Source organism: Mesoplodon mirus (assembly GCF_964341445.2).
Source record: "Mesoplodon mirus genome assembly, chromosome: 13".
NCBI classification, from domain to species: domain Eukaryota; kingdom Metazoa; phylum Chordata; class Mammalia; order Artiodactyla; family Ziphiidae; genus Mesoplodon; species Mesoplodon mirus.
The window spans coordinates 27,060,223-27,078,351 of record NC_138989.1 but is presented as its reverse complement, the minus strand read 5'-3'; the positions used below and the strand labels follow the sequence as shown (position 1 = coordinate 27,078,351).

Here is an 18,129-nt window from a genome sequence, read left to right as displayed (position 1 = left end):
TATTTGCGAGAAATTGGAATTCCAAGTCTTCCAATTCCGTAGTGCTTTAATTTTTCACGACTAGCGGGAGCAACATGCCCCTAGCCCCTACCGCAGCGCCCCGTGGCTCCCACAGCCCAGATACTAAAGACCAGAGCGGGGCGGGACGAAGACTACAACTCCCATAAAGGTCAGGGCTTATGGTGACGTCACACGGAGCGCGGGCCGGCCTTCGAAACGCGCGGCTACCCCATTGGTAGGGCTGTTTCAGGCGCATGCGCAGTTGGAGCGCCCCGCCCCCGGCCTGCGCCGCGCCTGAGCCGCCGGGGCGGTGCTGGGATAGCGATGGAGACGCCTGGCGCTTCGGTCCGGGCCGTGCTGGTGCCCGCGGCGTCTGGGCCCCGGAGGAAGCGCGCCGCCGGAGAGGCCGGGGCTCCGACGAGCAGGCAGCGGGTCCTGGACGAGGAGGAGTACATCGAGGTAGGACTCGGCGTGGACGCCAGCGATTTCCAGGCCCCTTCCCTGCCCCGCGCTCCCCCGCCCCGCGCTCCCTGGGTACCGACGCTCTTGTACGCTCGCGAAGGTGGAGCAGCCCGAGTCTCTGCCCTCGGGATGTGGACAGTCGGGGGGACAAATAAGAACAGTGTGGAGCAAGGTGTCCCTGCTGTCAGGGAGCAGAAGGGGCGGATGTGTCTGTACGCGGTGGGGGGGGGCGGGTGTCAGGAAAACAAGGTTCTGTTAAAGGGTCAGTAGGAATTTGGGAGGATGGTGACAAAGAGGGTTTCTTGGAGAGCGATAATGGCAAGTGTTAAGGCTGGGGGTCCTGGAAACGGGCTGCCACTGTGGCAGCATCATTGAGCGGGTGGGCATCCCACCGCCCTTGAAGTAGGAGGAGCTGGCACGGGGCTGGGAGGAAGTTGGTTAAGTTTGGGAAGCTCCTGGGATGTGCAGGCAGGTGGCGTTAATGGGCAGCTGGGTGTGCAGACGTGCAGCTCAGGGGCAAGTCTGGCTGGAGGTGCGAAGCTGGGAATCTCCACCAGTGCTGGTGGTGGGGTGATTGGCTGAAGGCATCCCGGTGAAGGATTCAGACTGGAAATAGGAGATCATGGGTGGAATGAAGGTGGCAACACGCACATTGGTCCAGCTGGTGTGGAGGTGGAGCCAGCAAAGGAGAATGAAAGTGACCAGTTAGTGAGGGAGAGAGAAGGCTTTGAAAGTGCACCCAGTGGAAGTTCCCTGGAGATCCAGTGGTTAGTACTCCACGCTCTCACTGCCAAGGGCTTGGGTTCAATCCCTGGTAGAGTAACTAAGGTCCCACATCCCACAAGCAGCACAGCGTGGCCAAAAAAGAAAAAAAAAATTACAGCACTGTGTTCCCCCAAGTTCTGGGGATTCTTGGTCTGGACAGAGGTTGGGGGCCTCACACGTACCCTGTGGGCTGAGTGGCAGGGGAGAGGCAGACGGGAGCTCTGACTTGTGTTCTGATCGCGCCTTTAGGGCCTCCAGACGGTCATCCAGAGGGACTTCTTTCCTGATGTGGAGAAGCTGCAGGCACAGAAGGAGTACCTGGAGGCCGAGGAGAATGGAGACCTGGAACGGATGCGCCAGATTGCCATCAAGTTTGGCTCTGCCCTGGGCAAGATGTCCCGAGAGCCCCCTCCGCCCTGTAAGAGGAGTCCTGTTGGGGGGCGGGAGGGGACCCCCGCTGAACTGTTGTTTCAGGCTCCCTTCAATCCCCGTCCCCTCTCTTCCCCCAGATGTGACTCCAGCCACATTTGAAACCCCTGAGGTGCACACGGGCACCGGGGTGGTGGGCAGTAAGGCCCGGGGCCGGGGCCACAGCCTGGAGGACGGCGATGGTGAGTGAGCGCCCCATTTCCCTCACACTGTTGGGTTTGCCTGGGGACCTTGTCTGTGGGGCCCTGGGGTGTTCAGGGGAAGACTCCTTCTTGTCCCTGAGGGTCTCTCCTTAAAGGGCAACCCATGGGGTCTAGGAGGCAGAAGATCTGGGTCCAGCTCCCAAACATGGGGGTCATCTGAGCCTCCGGCCCTCCTCTGTGGCATGGGAATCTCGCCTCCCCTCTTGCTGGCCTGCTCACTGTACCAACCTCTGTCCGGGGGGGCGTCATGAGCCTGGGGCGGGGGCTCCTTCCCTCACTGCCTCCTTCCGATGCCTCAGGGCCTCTGCACTTGCTTCTCCTGAGCTGGTCGCCCCCTGTGGGTGACTGCATGGCTGCTCCTTCTCTTCCTTCAGGTCTCTGCTCAGATGCTGCCTGTCAGGGAACCTTCCCTGACCTCCCAGCGCAGTCACTCACCCTGTTCTCTGTGATTTGCCACCTGGCTCTGTTTTCTTGCTGGAGGACACGCCAGTTTAAAAGGCGTTTCTGTTTGTTTACTGTTTCTCCCTCCACAAGAGCAGGTCCTTTTGCTCCCGTCTGCATGTCCTGCACCTAGGGTGCGCCTGGGCCTCCGGGTCTCCAGCACGCTTACTGGAGTGTAAAGATTCATCCTGACTTTTCCGGGGAGCCTTCCCCAGAAGGAGCATCTTGGGCCCTGTGAACAGTGTGCCTTGGGCCTCCTCTCAGTCGTTGCTTCATCAGGGGTGGACGTGTGTGTGTAGATGGCCATGAGCTGCTCTCTACCGGCGTCTCATCCACAGTGTCCTCCGCTGGCACTGGTGCCCTGTGCGAGCACATGTGTGACGTTTTCTGCTCCAGAACCCAGCCTCCTGCCAGTCACAGCGCGTCCTGTGTGTCCTCAGAGCGTGGTTCTCCGTTGCGATGTGGCTCGAGAATCACAGACTGTTGGCAGATTCCTTTCCTTTGAATCCCCCTTACTTTTCGGTAAATGCAGGAATCCCCTGAGTAACCTGAGCGTAGGCACCATGTAGTTCACGGTTGCAGGCACGGGGACTGAGGCTCAGGAGGGCAGTAACCTCTGCAGGTCCCAGAGCTTTCGGTGGTGGGACGGGGTGTGAGTGCCCACCTTTCTGACACTCGTCTTGACCTTTTAGGCACAGTGCTTTGCACGCTGCCTGGCAGGTGGTCGGGGGTGGAGTAGAGACCCTCCCCCGTCGTCCCCACCGCACCTGCACCGCTGTATGCGGTGCTGCACCACCTCAGCGGGCTGCCCTTTCACTGGCAGTGGCCAGGGCGGCCCGGGGTGTGGCCCAGTGCCTGTTAGGTGCCCCCTCGCCCACTGCTAGATAATACAGGGTCCTTGCCATCAGGTCCGCTAGCGGGTCACAAGGCTTAGGTGACAGTCACCCCCCTTTAGCACAGATACCAAGAAGGGAGGGAGTCAGGATAAGGGACAGGGGGACAGCCCAGGGTTTTGGAGGCAGGGCCTACAGGACAGGCACTGTTTTGCTGTGGGAGGACCCCCTGTGATCATGCTGCTCTAAGGCCTGACGCCCCCTCCCGGCCTGAGTCAGAGTGCACTCTTCACTGGTATCCAGCAGATGGGAAGGGCCCCTGGGGGATCCCTGGGCAGCTGGAGGAGTTGATTCCCCCCAAGGGGGTGTTGTCTGGCAGTGTGGGTTCTCACGGACAGACCCAAGGCCAGAGACAGGGTTCCTGGGACCGAGTGACTGCATGATGGTTTCGTTTCACCTGCCTGCACCCCTGCACAGGAGAGGCCACAGAGGAGGAGGAAAGGGAACCCCTGCCCAGCCTGGACGTCTTCCTGAGCCGGCACACGAGTGAGGACAACGCCTCCTTCCAGGAGATCATGGAAGTGGCCAAGGAGAAGAGCCGGGCGCGCCACGCATGGCTCTACCAGGCCGAGGAGGAGTTTGAGAAGGTGCCCTGGTGCAGGGTCCGTGGTACCCACTCGGGGTGGGGGTCCCCGGGCCAGGGCCCAGGGCCGGGGGTCCTCCCTGACCTGTGCTTCCACCATGACGCAGAGGCAGAAGGATAATCTCGCGCTCCCGTCGGCAGAGTGTCAAGCCGTGGAGAGTGGCCAGGCTGGTGTGGAGACCTGGAAGTACAAGGCCAAGAACTCCCTCATGTACTACCCAGAGGGTGAGCGGCGGGCCGGGTGGGGGTGCAGGCTGGGGCTGAAGGTTTGGATTGGTTTCTGGGAGTGTGTGTCTGTGCCCCCTGTACTCTGGGCCTTTGGGGGTCCCGGTCCGTTTCAGGGCAGGCAGGTTCGCCTGTGGAGTCTGCGCGGTCGTGTGGCTCCCCCAGCTGCATTCAGGCTGTGCTCCATGGGGAACCAGCTCCTCTCCCTCAGGCCCTGAGCAAGGGGCGGGGGGCCTGCCCACCCTGACGCTGAGGCGATTCTGCTCCCGCTGCCAGGCGTCCCCGACGAAGAGCAGCTCTTTAAGAAGCCACGGCAGGTGGTACATAAGAACACCCGCTTCCTCAGGGACCCGTTTAGCCAGGCCCTCAGCAGGTCCCAGCTGCAGCAGGCCGCTGCCCTCAATGCCCAGGTAAGGGTATGGGCCAGCGGGGTGGCATGGGCATCCCCGCCTTTCTGGTCCTGGCCACCCCCATATGTTAGGACCATCCTTGGGCTCAGCAGGGCTCGGCGGTGGGGGTGTGTCTGGGTCCCTATGTGGCGGGGTCTGAGTCTCTTCTCCATTCGTGGAGGCTTCGATCAGACACATTCTGTGGGTTAGGTCTGTTCCAGTTCTCATGGGGTGGGCTGGGCTCGGTGTGGCGGACAGCAGAGGTTCCTGACCCTGGATTTACTGCAGGGCGGTGACTCCGGTGGTCATGGCGTTGAGGAGGTGGGAGGTGGGGGGACTGTTTTGGAGGCTTTTACAGGTGCCTTGTGGGAGCCATCAAGCACAGTTGCCCCAGTTAGCATAGCTCCCCACAGGGCCCTGAAGTCAGTAGCCCCTGAAGGTAACGCATGTAAGGTGTGGCTCGGCATGGAAGGCGGAGGTGCTTCCTTGCTTGATTGCTGCTCTGACGGGTCCTCAAGGTCCTTGCAAGGGCCAGGGTCCTCCCCGCTTCCCCTGGGTCTGCACCCAGGAAGGGGGGGTGGGCAGCCTCTTCCCGTCAGCCAGCGGGGATGGCCTAGGCCCCTGACACCACCTCTCCTCTCGCTCCAGCACAAACAGGGCAAGGTGGGCCCAGATGGCAAGGAGCTTATCCCCCAGGAGTCCCCTCGCGTCGGCGGATTTGGATTCATTGCCACACCTTCTCCTGCCCCTGGTGAGAAACACGCCCGCTGGTGGGACGGCCTGGGGGGAGGTGGGCTGCCCGGCTGGCCTGGCACTCCTGGCGCTCCCCTGGGTCTGCACCGTGCCTCATGTGACTCGGGCCCAGGGTCCCATCTGTGCCAGGGCTGAATAGGGCTGTGGGTGGCTGGGCTCTCAGGCAGGCCCGACCTGGGACGTGTGGGGCCAGCTGTTTTAGCTGGTCTAGCTGGGTGGTTCCTGTGGATCGCCCTGAGCTCAGCGGGACAGACTGGCCTGGTGAGCAGGCGGAGGGGCTTGGCGGGGAGGCCAGTGAGTCCAGTGGGCGCTGGACAGGCGTCCTTTTTTAAAAATTTTTATTTATTTATTTATTTATTTAACTTTTGGCTGCATTGGGTCTTAGCTGCTGCACGTGGGTTTTTTCTAGTTGCTGAGAGCAGGGACTACTCTATTGTGGTGCATGGGCTTCTCATTGCGGTGGCTTCTCTTGTTGTGGAGCGTGGGCTCTAGAGCGCAGGCTCAGTAGTTGTGGCGCACAGGCTTAGTTGCCCCACGGCATGTGAGATCTTCCCGGACCAGGGCTTGAACCCACGTCCCCTGCATTGGCAGACGGATTCTTAACCATTGCGCCACCAGGGAAGCCTCTGGGCAGCCATCCTGCGCATGGAAGCCAAGCTCAGTCTGCAGGAGACTGGGTGCACCTGGGCCTCCAGGGGCCGTGCCTGGCCCATGCAGGTGGGCAGGACGGGCCTGAGAGGTCCTACAGGGCCATGTGCACTTCCCTCAGGCCACCTGCCTTGTGCCACTGGCCTGGGCTGGGTGTCCCTGTCAGTCTTGGGTAGTTTTTCCTAGTTCTGGGTCTCACATCAGCAGGTGTGCGGTGCTCACAAACCTAAGCCCAGAGATCACAGCGGGCGCATGAGACTCGGGTGGCCTCCTGGGCACACGCTGGTCTCTCTCTGCACCCAGGGTCACCAGTGGCTGTGCCATGGCAAGGGCCTGTGGAGGCACCACGGTTTGCCCAGGATCCTGGGAGGTTTGGGAGCCCTGGAAGGCCCTGGATCTCCTCCCTGCAGCGGGGTCCTGTGACTATCCTCCAAGGGCCCCCTGGCCCTGTGCTAGGATGGGGATCTAACTCACCCAGCCCAGCTTCTCTGCGAAGCTGCCTACCCCAGGCTAAACCCCATGGTGCAGGGACATGGGCTGACCTTGATGTTTCCCTCCCAGAGGTCAGAAGTGCCGGGTTCTGGTCCTGGGAAGGAGAGAGGGCAGCTGCTGGCCTTGGTGCTTGTGAGCTGCGACCCCCATCTGGGTCCCAGGCCTGAGCTGGCTGTGGGCTCTCCATCCGCAGGTGTGAACGAGTCCCCACTGATGACCTGGGGGGAGGTTGAGAACACGCCCTTGAGAGTCGAAGGATCTGAAACGCCCTACGTGGACAGGACGCCAGGGCCAGCCTTCAAGGTGGGTCGCGGTGGGAGCAGCACGGGTGGACGCAGGGCCTCCTGAGCACCCATAGCTCCGTGCACAGCGGATGGGCTGCACACCTGGGCAGGCACTGCACTTCCACGTAGAACCGGGCACTGAGGACAGGAGTGAGCAGGTGGCTGGGTTCGGGGAGAGACTGGGGCGGGGGGGTTCGAAGCACCAAGGCAGGGAGCTGCCGGGGCCGCTCTGAGCCTGCAGGCCTGGAGGATGGGGCTGTTCAGAGATGAGAGGCGGTCTCAGGTGGGCCAGGAACTCCTGCTGTGCTGCAGCCTGAGGGCGGGAAGGGTCCCAGAACCCTAGTGTCCGTGGGATGTGGCTGTGTCCTCAGGAGGGCTGTGTCCTTGCAGAGAGAGGCCTCTGGTTACGGGAGAACCAGATCAGGCGCCCCCAGCCTGGTGTCATAGGAGCAGTCAGAGTTGAGGTTCACAAGGCCTGGAGCCCAGGAGGAAGGCCTTTTGTGGGCCAGGCAGGCAGGCGAGGGGGCCGGATGGCAGGTGGTTTGTAGGGATGGGGTGGCCCGGGAAGGCGCCAGCGAACAGGCAGGCAGGTGGGGCCCCAGAGCGACATTGGGAAGGCAGGTCCCTGGTCTGCACACAGTTTGTGGAGAAACTGAGCGATGGGTGTGGTTTGGGGGGGAAGTGGGGGAGGTCCCCAGAGCCTTGCGCCTACTGTCGGGTGCTCGGGGGGGTGCTGGTGGCAGAGGTGGGTGGTGCCACAGAGACTGAAGGCTGCAGGGTCATGTCATCTGCTTTGAAACCCCAAAGAATGGGGCACGGAATTTGGAATTCACATAGGTCTGCGGAGGGGACAGGGTCGCGGGTCTCTTTAAACACAGGCAGCACCGATGTGGAATGCAAAGGCAAAAGTGTCAGTCACTGTAGCAACAGAAACATACAATCAAAGGAGCGACTGGCTTGGAGAGAAAGCACAGACCTGTGCGGCAGAAACCTGGTGGCCGAGGGGCAGGCGCTTCCCCAGTGCAGGGGTGACGTGTGGCCAGACAGCGTGCGCGGGGCCTGGGCACCTTGGTTCTCAGCCTGGGATGCGGCGACAGCTGAGAAAAACTTGCAGGGGGATGTGTGCCGTCAGGCGTTGAAGCGAGCCACCCTTGGCAGGTGGGTGAGGCCTGAGCCTGGTCCCAGCGCCCAGGCAGGATTTGGAGCACCGTGCTGAGTGTGTGGAGCTAGGGTAACAAGCCAGGCCTTCAGTGTACACAGCAGGATGAGTTCCGGAAATATGGAAAAGTTGAATGTTAAAACAGCAAATGTTAAACCTCAGAATAACATACCAGTCAGCGTTTAATGTGACGTTGAGGCAGGAAGGCTTTCTAAACACGACAGCAAAGGGAGAAATCACGAAGGGAGTGGGGGCTGGATAGCGCTACGGGAAGATGACAACCTCGAGTACAGCGGAAAACATCAAAAGTAAAACTACAAGCAGATAACTGAAGAGAAATCTGAACAGTGTACGTTAACGTAGCCAACATAGATGAAACTCCTGCAAGTGAGAAAGGAAACAAAAAAACAATAGAAAGACAGGCCCAGGGACTTCCCTGGTGGTCCAGTGGTGGAGAGTACGCCTTACAATGCGGGGGCGCGGGTTAGATCCCTGGCCGGGGAACTGGGATCCCACATGCTGCGGGGCAACTAAGCCCACGCACCACAACTACTGAGCTCACGCACCTCAACTAGAGAGCCTGTGTGCTGCAAACTACAGAGCCCACGCACTCTGCAGCCTGCACGCCACAACTAGAGAAGAGAAAAACCCACATGCCACAACTAGAGAGAAGCCCGTGCGCCACAATGAAGATCCCACATGCCTCAACGAAGATCCCGTGTGCTGCAACTAGGACCTGACGCAACCAAAAATAAAATAAAATAAAATAAATAAATCTTTAAAACAAACAAACAGAAAGACAGGCCCACGAAACATTTCTTGAAGTTCTCTATGGAAGCGCAGAGGCTGGTACACCCTGGCAGTCAGATGGAAGCATATTGAAACGCCCTTTTCCTGGAAGGGGGCCACAGGTGCCTGACCGGGCAGTGCCGACTTCATGAAGAACCCGGGAGGGCCTTGGGTGGGTGGGCAGCTCAGGCTGGTTGGGGGCTTTCAGGGGCAGTGGTGATGGGCTGTTGGGACCACAGGGGCCAGGGGAAGAGGCCGGCGCCCCCGTGGCAGGGACTCCCTGGCTGGGTAGTGGCCCAGCTCCCCCACGCCTGCTGTCTTTTAGATCCTGGAGCCGGGCCGCAGGGAGCGGCTGGGGCTGAAGATGGCCAATGAGGCTGCTGCCAAGAACCGGGCCAAGAAGCAGGAGGCCTTGCGGAGGGCGACGGAGAACCTAGCCAGGTGAGGGTGGCCCGGCCCCTGCAGTGGGCGCTCTCAGGGCCGGGGCCTGTGGCCGTCCCTCCGGCCGGAGCGGGGCCCTCCGCCTTGTGTGCAGCCTCCTCCTCCCACGTACCTGCGGGGCGCCTTTAGGCCCATTGTCCCCACTGAGCTCCTGTCCACCCCATGGAGTCGGTGTTATCGCTGCCCTTGGAGAGGGTTGGGGTCCACTGCAGCCTCTCAGCCAAGGGCAGCCACACCCCTCGACTGCAGGCTCGGGCTCACTGTCTGGGCCAGGCCATCCAGGTCCCCACCCAGAATGATCACGCATCTTCCGGGAGCCTTCCTGTGGGGCCAAGGGAGGCCCTGCAGCGGGCCTAATCCTGCCTCTCACCCACCCCTTCCTTCCGCTGCAGCCTCACCCCCAAAGGCCTGAGCCCAGCCATGTCCCCAGCCCTGCAGCGCCTCGTGAGCAGGACGGCCAGCAAGTACACGGACCGGGCCCTGCGTGCCAGCTACACACCATCCCCAGCACGCTCTACCCTCCTCAAGACCCCAGCCGGCGGGCCCCAGACCCCGACGAGCACACCGGCTCTTGGCTCTGCCACACACACACCCCTCAGCCAGGATCCGGCCTGCATCACGGACAACTTGCTGCAGCTCCCCGCCCGGCGCAAAGCCTCGGACTTTTTCTAGTCCGTCCTGGGCTGGGCCCGCGGGAGCTTCATGGAGCCCTCAGGGCAACTCTCTGCCCAGCAGAGGACTCTGGCTTTCTGGGGACCCAGGCCTGAGCCCGAAGCAGCGAGCATCCCAGGAGACCCAGAAGACAGGTGCTGGGCTGGCACAGGACCTGCCCCGTGGCCTTGGGGAGCATCCCAGGGCCTTGCTGACATGCTTTTCTATCAAACCCCAACCTGTTCCTATTTAATCCTCATTAAAGAACATCTACAGCTCAGCGGGGCTGCCTCTCCGCCCTGTGGCCTGTGCGCCCTGGGGTCACCCTCGTGCCTGCATCTCACCTGCATCCTGCGCTCAGGACTGTGGACCTCCCGGGAAGAGGCTGCTGGGTGGTGACCCTCGGAGGGCCGGGGTGTCCAGCCTTTCTTGCTGCTGCTTGCGTTGCTTCCGGTGGTGCCCCCAGGGCTGGGGAACTGCCTCTGAGCTGAGCTCACAGCCCTTCGGTCCGCCCTTGGGGAGGGCAGAGCCCTTGGCAGTTGTGCCCCGGGTTTTCCTGCATGAAGAGCTGGTCCCTGGTCCCCCTGCTGCCAGGTTCACCCGGGCTCTGGGCCCAGGTCCACAGCCTCCCTGGCCAGGCCTGACCTGTGTGGTTTGCTGATGATGCAGCTGCACGGGTCCTGCATGTGAGGCTGCTCCCGTGGAAGGCACCTTCCCAGTGGCCTCAGCCATCACCTCCCAAGCACCTGGCTTCCAGCTCAGGTGAGCAGGGCCGTCCCCATGTCCCCTCCCTCCCTCTGCTCGGGGCTCCAGGCCCTGCCTGCCACGTGCTGCTGGGTTGCTGGCCTCACCCCATTGTCACCCCACCAGCAAGACCCCCATGTAACAGTAACTTGGGCCACAGTGTCACAAGCAGTGGGGCTGGGCTCCATTTGGACCCGAGAGTGCCGTGGGCACCACGGGCGGGCACCTGCCTCTGGGCCCGAGGGTGTTGGTGCCTGACCCCAGAAGTCTTGGGGCCAGCCCCTCACAGGGAGGTGGGCTGGCTCCCAGACAGGCTCTTTAGGCCTCGGGTTGTGCTCAGAGAGGCAGCCTGGGGTCTGCTCAGATGGGAGCCCCTCGCGCTTTGAGCACGCACACCCTGCAGTGGGCCATCCTCATGCTCGCTGGAGGCTGCCTGGGCACCAGCTGACCCGCGCTCCTCCTCAGGGAAGTCCTGCAAGTTCCTGGGAGCCAAGTCCCGGCTGTGCCCTGTGCCCCACCAAGGGGGCAGGGCTGGGACCGTCCAGGATCAGGAAAGGGCCGCTTTGGGTGCTTTATTCTCCATAGAGAAGGGTGCGTTTGGCCCTGAGGGAGCCCCCAGCAAGTAGGGGGTGGAGGTCTGGGTGGGTGTGAACGAGATGTGGGGCGCTGTCCAGGCAAGGCCACAGAAGACCAGGTGCTGACCACCTGGCGTCGATGGGGGTGATGGCTGATAAAGCATGAGGGCTGCTTGGCGGGGCTAGGGGCAGGGGGAATGCCACTGGAAGGTCTCGGCTTTGGGGTCTCCCAGCCCAACCGCGGGAATGAAGGGAGAGGGGGGTGTTGAGGAAGGGCTGCCTGAGTGGGGGCTGGGCAGGGTGGGGAGGCACGTGGGGGCCAGGCAGGCAGGCGGCCGCGGAGTCCTTGCCCATGAGGCCTGGCCCCACTCCAGATCCCCTGCGCCGCAGGGAGGGGAGTGCTGAGTCCTAGAGAAAATGACTCCTCACGGGCCTCTCTGCTGTATACACTCTGGTTTATTTGGTGGTCAGGATTTAAAGTCTTTGCTACTAAGTGGAAGAAAGCTAATAGAACGTAATCAAAATAATGGTTTAATTGACGGATTTTACTTGTTCTTGCACCTGTGCCTTCTTCAGCTTCTACCTCCTACTTAGATTATGGGGTGCTCACCGCGCCATGCCCCCCAGGCCCTCCGCACCGCTAGGTGCTCGCCTTCCCCACCTCGGCTCCGGAGACATGATGGTCCTTCACCCTGGAGGTCTCAGCCAGCCGGTCCTCCATCCTGTCCACGTTCTCAGGCACCACCGGCAGCCGGTGCTGGGTCTTGGCCCCCAGCTTGTGGTCAGGCCGGTGCTCGGGCCGCGAGCCCAGCTGGGTGTCCAGTTTGCACTCAGCCCGGTACTTGCCTTCACCCTCCCTCTTGAAGGAGGCCAAAAACATGGCTTTGGGCTTGGGGGGCTGCAGCCATGAGTGGCTGAGGATCTCGTCGATGTGCAGCCGCCGGTTGACATCCGGCTGCAGCATGCGATAGATAAGGTCCTTGCACTCGCCTGTCAGGTTCTTGGAGCGTGGGAAGTCCACGCGGTGCTCCTTCTGGATGTGCAGCATCTTCTTGATGTCCGAGTCGTCATAGGGCATGGAGCCGCAGACCATTATGTAGAGAATCACGCCCAGGCTCCAGATGTCATACACCTTGGGCTGGTAGGGGATGCCCTGCAACACCTCGGGGGCCGCGTACGCCACCGACCCACAGAAGGTCTTGCTGAGGATGACGCGCCCGCTGCTGTCCCGCAGGCAGCGCTTGGAGAAGCCGAAGTCGGACAGCTTGATGTTGAAGTCCTTGTCAAGGAGAAGGTTCTCACACTTGAGGTCTCGGTGGACGACGTCCAGGTTGTGGCAGTACTTGATGGCTGAGGACAGCTGCCAGAACATCTTGCGTGCCACATCCTCGTGCAGGGCCCCCCGGCACTTGATGAACTCGAGTAGGTCGCCCTGAACTCCGAGCTCCATGATGATGTAGATACGGCCATCAGAGGTCTCAAAGATCTCGTAGGTCTTGATGATGGAGTGGTGGTTGATGGTTGCCAGGATGTCCATCTCCCGGGGAAGGAATCTCTCCACAAAGTCCGTGGGCGTCTTCTTACGGTCAATGATCTTGACGGCCACGTTGAACTTGAGGCGCTCAGAGTAGGCGGATTTGACCTTTGCATATGAGCCCTTGCCTAGGTTGATGCCCACGATGTAACCCTTCTTCCTTAGGACTGTGGCATCATCCATGGTGCCAGGAGCAGCTGGCGCCGCTGCCCTCTACATCCCCTCCCCACCTGGGCCAGCAGGCATTGTCCTCGTTTGCACTGTGGTCTGGGCCTGCACTTGGAGGTGTGGAACACCCAGCATTGTCCCCTGTGAAGTCATAAAGCCAGGCTGCCCGGATTGGGGACTGGGTGGGGGACAGGCCCTGGAGCCCTGGAAGTCAGGCTGGCCTGGCAGGAGTGCTGCTCCCCGCCTGCTGGAAGGAAGCTGGTGCCCAGGACTGTGGTGACCCTCACTGCTCTTCCTCCTCGCTGTGCTGCATTGTCCCGAGTCAGGCCCAGGGGACCGCCCAGGTCCAGCCAGCGTGTGGGCCCCACGCCCGTTTCCCTCTCCTGGATGTGGGGACTGACTCTGCAATGGCCTCTGTCCCACAGGGGCCAATTTCCTGCCCCTTCTTTGAGGTGTGATGAGCACCCCCTCTGGGGCTGTGTCTTCAGAACCCGCCGTGCTGGGGAGGGACTTCCCTGGTCCGCCAGGCTGGTGGTGGTTCCAAGCCTGGGAGACAAGACCAGCTGTCCGGGGAGCGGGGGTGGGGTGGGGGTGGGTCAGTGCTGTGACGGCGAGCAGGGCGTGCTTGGGACAGAGGGCAGCTCAGAGGCTATGAGTGCCCAGCCCGGCGGCCCAGTCCCCAGTGGGCTGGCAGATGCACGTTCCGGGGGTGGGGGGGTGATAGGTCCAGGCAGGGAAGGGCGTGGGGGAGGGAAGGCCGTTCTGAGAATGGCTGAGTCCCAGAGTTAGGAGGAGGTGGAGGAGAGGGAGGGGAGACAGCTGCTGCAGGTCCCGGGGCAGGAGCAGCCAGAACCCAAGTCCTGTTTTAAGATGGGTCCTGGAAGAGCACATAGGGAAGGGGCTTTGGGGTGAGCGGAGGCTAGCGCCTGTGACCAGGCACAGGGAGGCTGGACCGGGCAGGCCCGTGGGGAGGGGGACCGGCAACAGAGGGAGACTGGGTTCTGGTGCGTTGGCCAGTGAGTGGGCAGGGCCTCGGGTGGAGCCTTGGTGCTGCGGTCCCAGGGTTCTTGGGGGACAGCAGCACCCCTGACAGTGAAGAGCAAGCACCTGGGTGAGGGGGGATCCTGAATTATGTCGCTGGGACCTTTGTGAGCTGTTGGAACCCTGGGAGGGCACAACATCTTTGCATCTCAGACTGTCTTTGCCCCTGGAAACAATGTGGAAACCCTTTTGTTCTTGCTTTGGGAAACGTGGCCTCCTGTAGCATCTCCTCGGGTGTTTCGCAAGCCCTGCTGTCCACTTGTCTGTCCTCTGTAGCGCGTTGCCAGGACAGGAGGCGTGCCGTGTGTGTGCTCAGTTCTCTGGGGGTTGGGGGAGAGGAAGTCCTGTTTGTGGGGGGGGGGGGAGTGACTGTGGAACCCGCATGCAGGGGGTCAGCAGGGCTCCCCCAGGTGCTGGGAGGTGTGTTGTCCTGGCCAGAGCACAGTGCGTGGACACACCTGGAGCGTGGAGAGCTCCCTGGCAAGAGGTCTGTGTGGAAGATCTCAGCGCAGGGCAGCCGGGTCCAGATGCCAGCGGGAGTGACTAGCCTGATGCCTGCCTTTCTCCTGGGGGATTTGGTAGAAATGACCAGAACTTCACTCCTTTGTGTCACAGAGGGGTCAGCTGCGAGGCCCCCAGGTCAGGCCCCGGAAGCCAGGCACCATCCCCACCTGTCTCCCTTGCCCCCAGGTCTCTGTCGGGGGCACCCTGCACGTCTGGCCTCTTGGCCAACCCCACTGCCTGTTTTCCCCTTTGTTGTGGGTTCTGCTCCTCCACACCCGCCCTCGCCCAGGACAGTGTGGCTTCTTTGGTTCTTGGGGGACATGGATGGAGGAGGCATGTGCCAGCATCAGGCCAGTGGACCTACCAGGTGTGGAGTGGGCGGCTCTGCCCAGGATGTGCACGCAGGGGCAGGGGCTGCTGGTGCGCTGGGTTGGTGGGATGTTAGACTGGATGCGGGCTCAGGGTGCTCCCGGCTACGGGCCTGTGGGTCCCAGACCTGCAGACCCTGGGACGCCCCCCGCGGAGCTTTGGCCTCTATTTCTCCACTCCATGGCATTCGAGGGTCGGCCTCAGGCCCTGGGTGACATGAACAGAACCTTGCTTTTTTGGAGTCTGGAGGCCAGGGAGGTTCAGTGTCACCCACAGTATGAATGCCCTGCGGCTGGGCCGTGACACAGGGATATGGAGCTGTGAGGTCAGAGAGCTGGGGCTAGACTCAGGGAGGCTGGAAGGCTGAGATCTGAGGTCAGGCCACATGGAAGAGGACGGGGACTGCAGTGCGTGTGATGGTCTGAAAGGTCAGCGTGGTGAGAGCATGCGGGGGTGGGAGGGAGCACGGAGGCCACATTGAGGGTCTTGATCCTAAAGCTTCAGGATCAAGGGGCTGAAAGGGTCTGAGCCCAGGCCGTGTGCAGTGGAACAGCTCACAGGAATAGGCCAGCATCTAAGGCCACCTGGGGAGGAGGGAGCCTCACACCCCTGGGCCTCTGCTCCGCACTGTGTGATTTCCGGCAGTCGCCCCACCCTCTCTGAGCCATCTCCCCACCTGTAAAGCACACAGTAGGTGCACCTTCCTGAGGTCCCTCCTGCCCAGGCTTGCCTCCGGGCTGGGCTGCAATGAGTCGCTCCCAGGCCTCCTTGCATTGCGCTGCCCTCGGCCGCAATGACCGCACTGATGACGGAGGAGGTTCACAAGCCTCCTGGGACATCCCCACCCCCGCTGGCCCCATGGGCTCTGGAATTCCACTCTACCGCTAGGACTAGGCGAGCTGTGTGACTCTGGGCTCCCGGGTCCTCCAGGACTACTCTGCAGAGGTTCTGTCCTGGGCCCTGGGCACTCGTAGGCCTGCCCTGGCAGAGGCCCCCAGAAGGCTTTGTGTGGAGGCCGTGGCCCCTTGGCCAAACCTGGAGAGATGGGCAGGGCTCCAGGGATGCGTCCACAAGCAGGGCTATGGCACATGGCAGGGGGCTGGGAGGCCAAGAGGAGGCTAGACCTGGGAGGACCTCAAGGGCTAGGTGTGGGGATCCTTCCTGCAGGCAGTGGGAGCCAGACTGGGTGCAGAAGGAGGGCTCTGGCCACCATGGGCAGCGATGGGAGAACAAGGACAGGGGCCTAGGTGGTGGCTGAGCCTTGACACATGGGGATGCGCAGCTCTGGGGACACAGGATGTGTGGAGGTGGCTGTGGGGAGACGGAGGAGCCAGGCAGAGGCCACGTCTGGGGCACTCACTGGAACTCACATCTCCCAAGACACCAGCAGGGGCGGGAGGAGAGGCGAGCCTGAAGGCTCTTGTTCTCTTGGTGTGTTAAACCCACAGGTCCATGCAAGGTTGTCAGGCGCACGTGCAGATCAGGAGGAGAAAGCATCTGCCGCGGCATAGCCGAGGTGAGGACAGCGTGAGAACCGGCACGGCGGGCCCCACAGTGCCCAGCAGCTGGCAATGCGCACACGGGCCTGCTCCCTCTGCAGACACCATGGCCGCAGGCCAGGCACGCGTGTGAGGACGCCTGTGCCCTCCTGCTTGCCAGTGTCCGCTTATCTGCTTTGGCAGGAGCGTCACCCCTGGGAGAGACTGGGACCAGAGGGGAACAAGATGTGTTCAGACCACACAGTGACTGCGGGACATGCAGGCTGGAGAGGGGCTGGCCATGTAGCAGGGCCCCTGCTGCCGGGGGATGCCCACGAGGCAGCATGACTCAGGGCGCTGTCGGGAACTGGGTGCTGGCAGTACGTGGGGGACCCTGGAGCCAGAGCAGAAAGAGCTGCCCACGGGGAGGGGCTCGAGGGAGGCTGGTCCGCCTGCCTCTACAGGTTCTCCCCACCGGCAGCCTTGTGGGGCTGTTGAGGACCCAGACCTTGGGGGGAAGGCCCCCGCCTCCCAGCCCTCGTCTGCCCGCAGCCACCTGCTCTTCGCGCCCCTCTCCAGACCGGCATCGCACTCATGGGCCTCCCTCTTGAAGCAATGTCTTCCTTACTCAGCTCTGCTCCAGTCCAGGGCCTGAGGTCATTGTCAGGGCTGGGCACACAGGGTTGTGTTTTCCCAAGTGGGAGGTGAAGCGCAGCGTGGTCTGAGAGTGGGGTTGGGGGGAGTGCAGGATCCTCTCCCTGGGCGACCAAAGACCGCAGGGCAAAGACACTGACCTCGGGGTCTGCAGTAATATAGTGATTTATTGCTTCTTTAGCTACATGAGTTACCAAGGTCAAAGGGAGGGGGAAGAAACTGACAAAAATAGCGGCTCATCTGGAACTGTCTTCCTTCTCGGCTTGTCCCTTGGCGGCTTTGGAGCTCAGGCTTGAGGCCATGAACTCTGCCTCATTTTCTGCCGGCCCCCTGGACCACGAGAGCTGACTAGGTGTGTGTCTCTGAAGGCTGTGGGGGGGCCCCTTCCTCGATCTCCTTGCTGGGCTGCTTGCTGGTGAGGCCCATGGCCTCTGACTGCCTCAACACCTGCACTGCCAGCGCCTCCTCCTTGGGTCTTGTCTCGACCCTGGCCTTGGGCCGGGCCTCTTCCCGGGGCTCCAGCTTGGTGGCAGACTTCTTGTCGGAGCTGGGCTCAGGAGTCCACGGGGGCTTGGTGGCCTGAGAGCTCTCCCCCTCCTTGTTGATGGCTGCAGAGGACAGGCCCCAGGCCTTGGGCTGCACCCAGCAGTGGCTGAGGATCTCACTGATGTGCAGCCGCCGGTTGACGTCCGGCTGCAGCATGCGGTAGATGAGGTCCTTGCACTCGCCTGTCAGGTGCTTAGAACGTGGGAAGTTGATGCGATGCTCCTTCTGGATGCGCAGCATCTTCTTGATGTTGGAGTCATCATAGGGCATGGAGCCGCAGACCATGATGTAGAGAATCACGCCTAGGCTCCAGATGTCATACACCTTGGGCTGGTAGGGGATGCCCTGAAGCACCTCGGGGGCCGCGTACGCTGCCGACCCACAGAAGGTCTTGCTCAGTGTCAGTTGGCCGCTGTCATCCCGCAGGCAGCGCTTGGAGAAGCCAAAGTCAGACAGCTTGATGTTGAAGTCTTTGTCGAGGAGAAGGTTCTCACACTTGAGGTCTCGGTGGACAACGTCCAGGTCGTGGCAGTACTTGATGGCTGAGGACAGCTGGTGGAACTTCTTGCGTGCATCATCTTCCTGCAGGGCCCCCCGGGTCTTGATGAACTCAAGGAGGTCGCCTTGGACCCCGAGCTCCATGATGATGTAGACCTTGCCGTCGGAGGTCTCAAAGATCTCATAGGTCTTGATGATGGAGTGGTGGTTTAGCATGGCCAGAATCTCAATTTCCCGGGGAAGGAATTTCTCCAGGAAGTCTGCGGGGGCTTTCTTGCGGTCGATGATCTTGACCGCCACGTTGAACTTCAGGCGCTCAGAGTAAGCGGATTTGACTTTCGCATATGAGCCCTCTCCCAAATTGATTCCCATGATGTAGCCTCGTCGCTTGAGGACGGCAGCATCATCCAT

General features: G+C 61.6%; 3 protein-coding genes across 4 annotated transcripts; 1 reads left to right on the top strand and 2 right to left on the bottom strand.

Moving 5' to 3' along the window:
• Positions 1-291: 291 nt before the first annotated feature.
• On the top strand, positions 292-9,908 carry ESS2 (ess-2 splicing factor homolog). 2 transcript variants are annotated; one of them, XM_082640043.1, is made up of 11 exons: positions 292-459; positions 1,477-1,645; positions 1,737-1,838; positions 2,697-2,822; positions 3,611-3,780; positions 3,884-4,001; positions 4,278-4,411; positions 5,039-5,141; positions 6,477-6,586; positions 8,841-8,956; positions 9,349-9,908. In XM_082640043.1, exons 1-11 carry the CDS (start codon positions 325-327, stop codon positions 9,626-9,628), a joined length of 1,563 nt encoding a protein of 520 aa, XP_082496169.1. In that variant the 5' UTR covers positions 292-324; the 3' UTR covers positions 9,629-9,908. The 2 variants fall into 2 exon arrangements, with proteins under 2 accessions (XP_082496169.1, XP_082496170.1); XM_082640044.1 differs by lacking the exon at positions 2,697-2,822 and having other exon boundaries at positions 294-459; positions 9,349-9,907.
• Positions 9,909-11,566: 1,658 nt separating this feature from the next.
• On the bottom strand, positions 11,567-12,643 carry TSSK2 (testis specific serine kinase 2; the record flags this gene model as incomplete). Its single annotated transcript, XM_082640617.1, has 1 exon — positions 11,567-12,643. The coding sequence occupies one exon, from the start codon at positions 12,641-12,643 to the stop codon at positions 11,567-11,569; it is 1,077 nt and encodes a 358-aa protein (XP_082496743.1).
• A 4,379-nt stretch (positions 12,644-17,022) lies between these two features.
• TSSK1B (testis specific serine kinase 1B) lies at positions 17,023-18,129 on the bottom strand (the record flags this gene model as incomplete). The annotated part of the gene is made up of 1 exon (XM_082640245.1): positions 17,023-18,129. The coding sequence occupies one exon, from the start codon at positions 18,127-18,129 to the stop codon at positions 17,023-17,025; it is 1,107 nt and encodes a 368-aa protein (XP_082496371.1).

Excerpts from the sequence above, each read along its gene's own strand:
- ESS2 (XM_082640043.1), top strand. The coding sequence starts at position 325 with ATGGAGACGCCTGGCGCTTCGGTCCGGGCCGTGCTGGTGCCCGCGGCG. Across the intron at positions 1,646-1,736 it reads CCGAGAGCCCCCTCCGCCCT|ATGTGACTCCAGCCACATTT; the intron begins GTAAGAGGAGTC and ends CTCTTCCCCCAG. Across the intron at positions 4,412-5,038 it reads CCGCTGCCCTCAATGCCCAG|CACAAACAGGGCAAGGTGGG; the intron begins GTAAGGGTATGG and ends CTCTCGCTCCAG.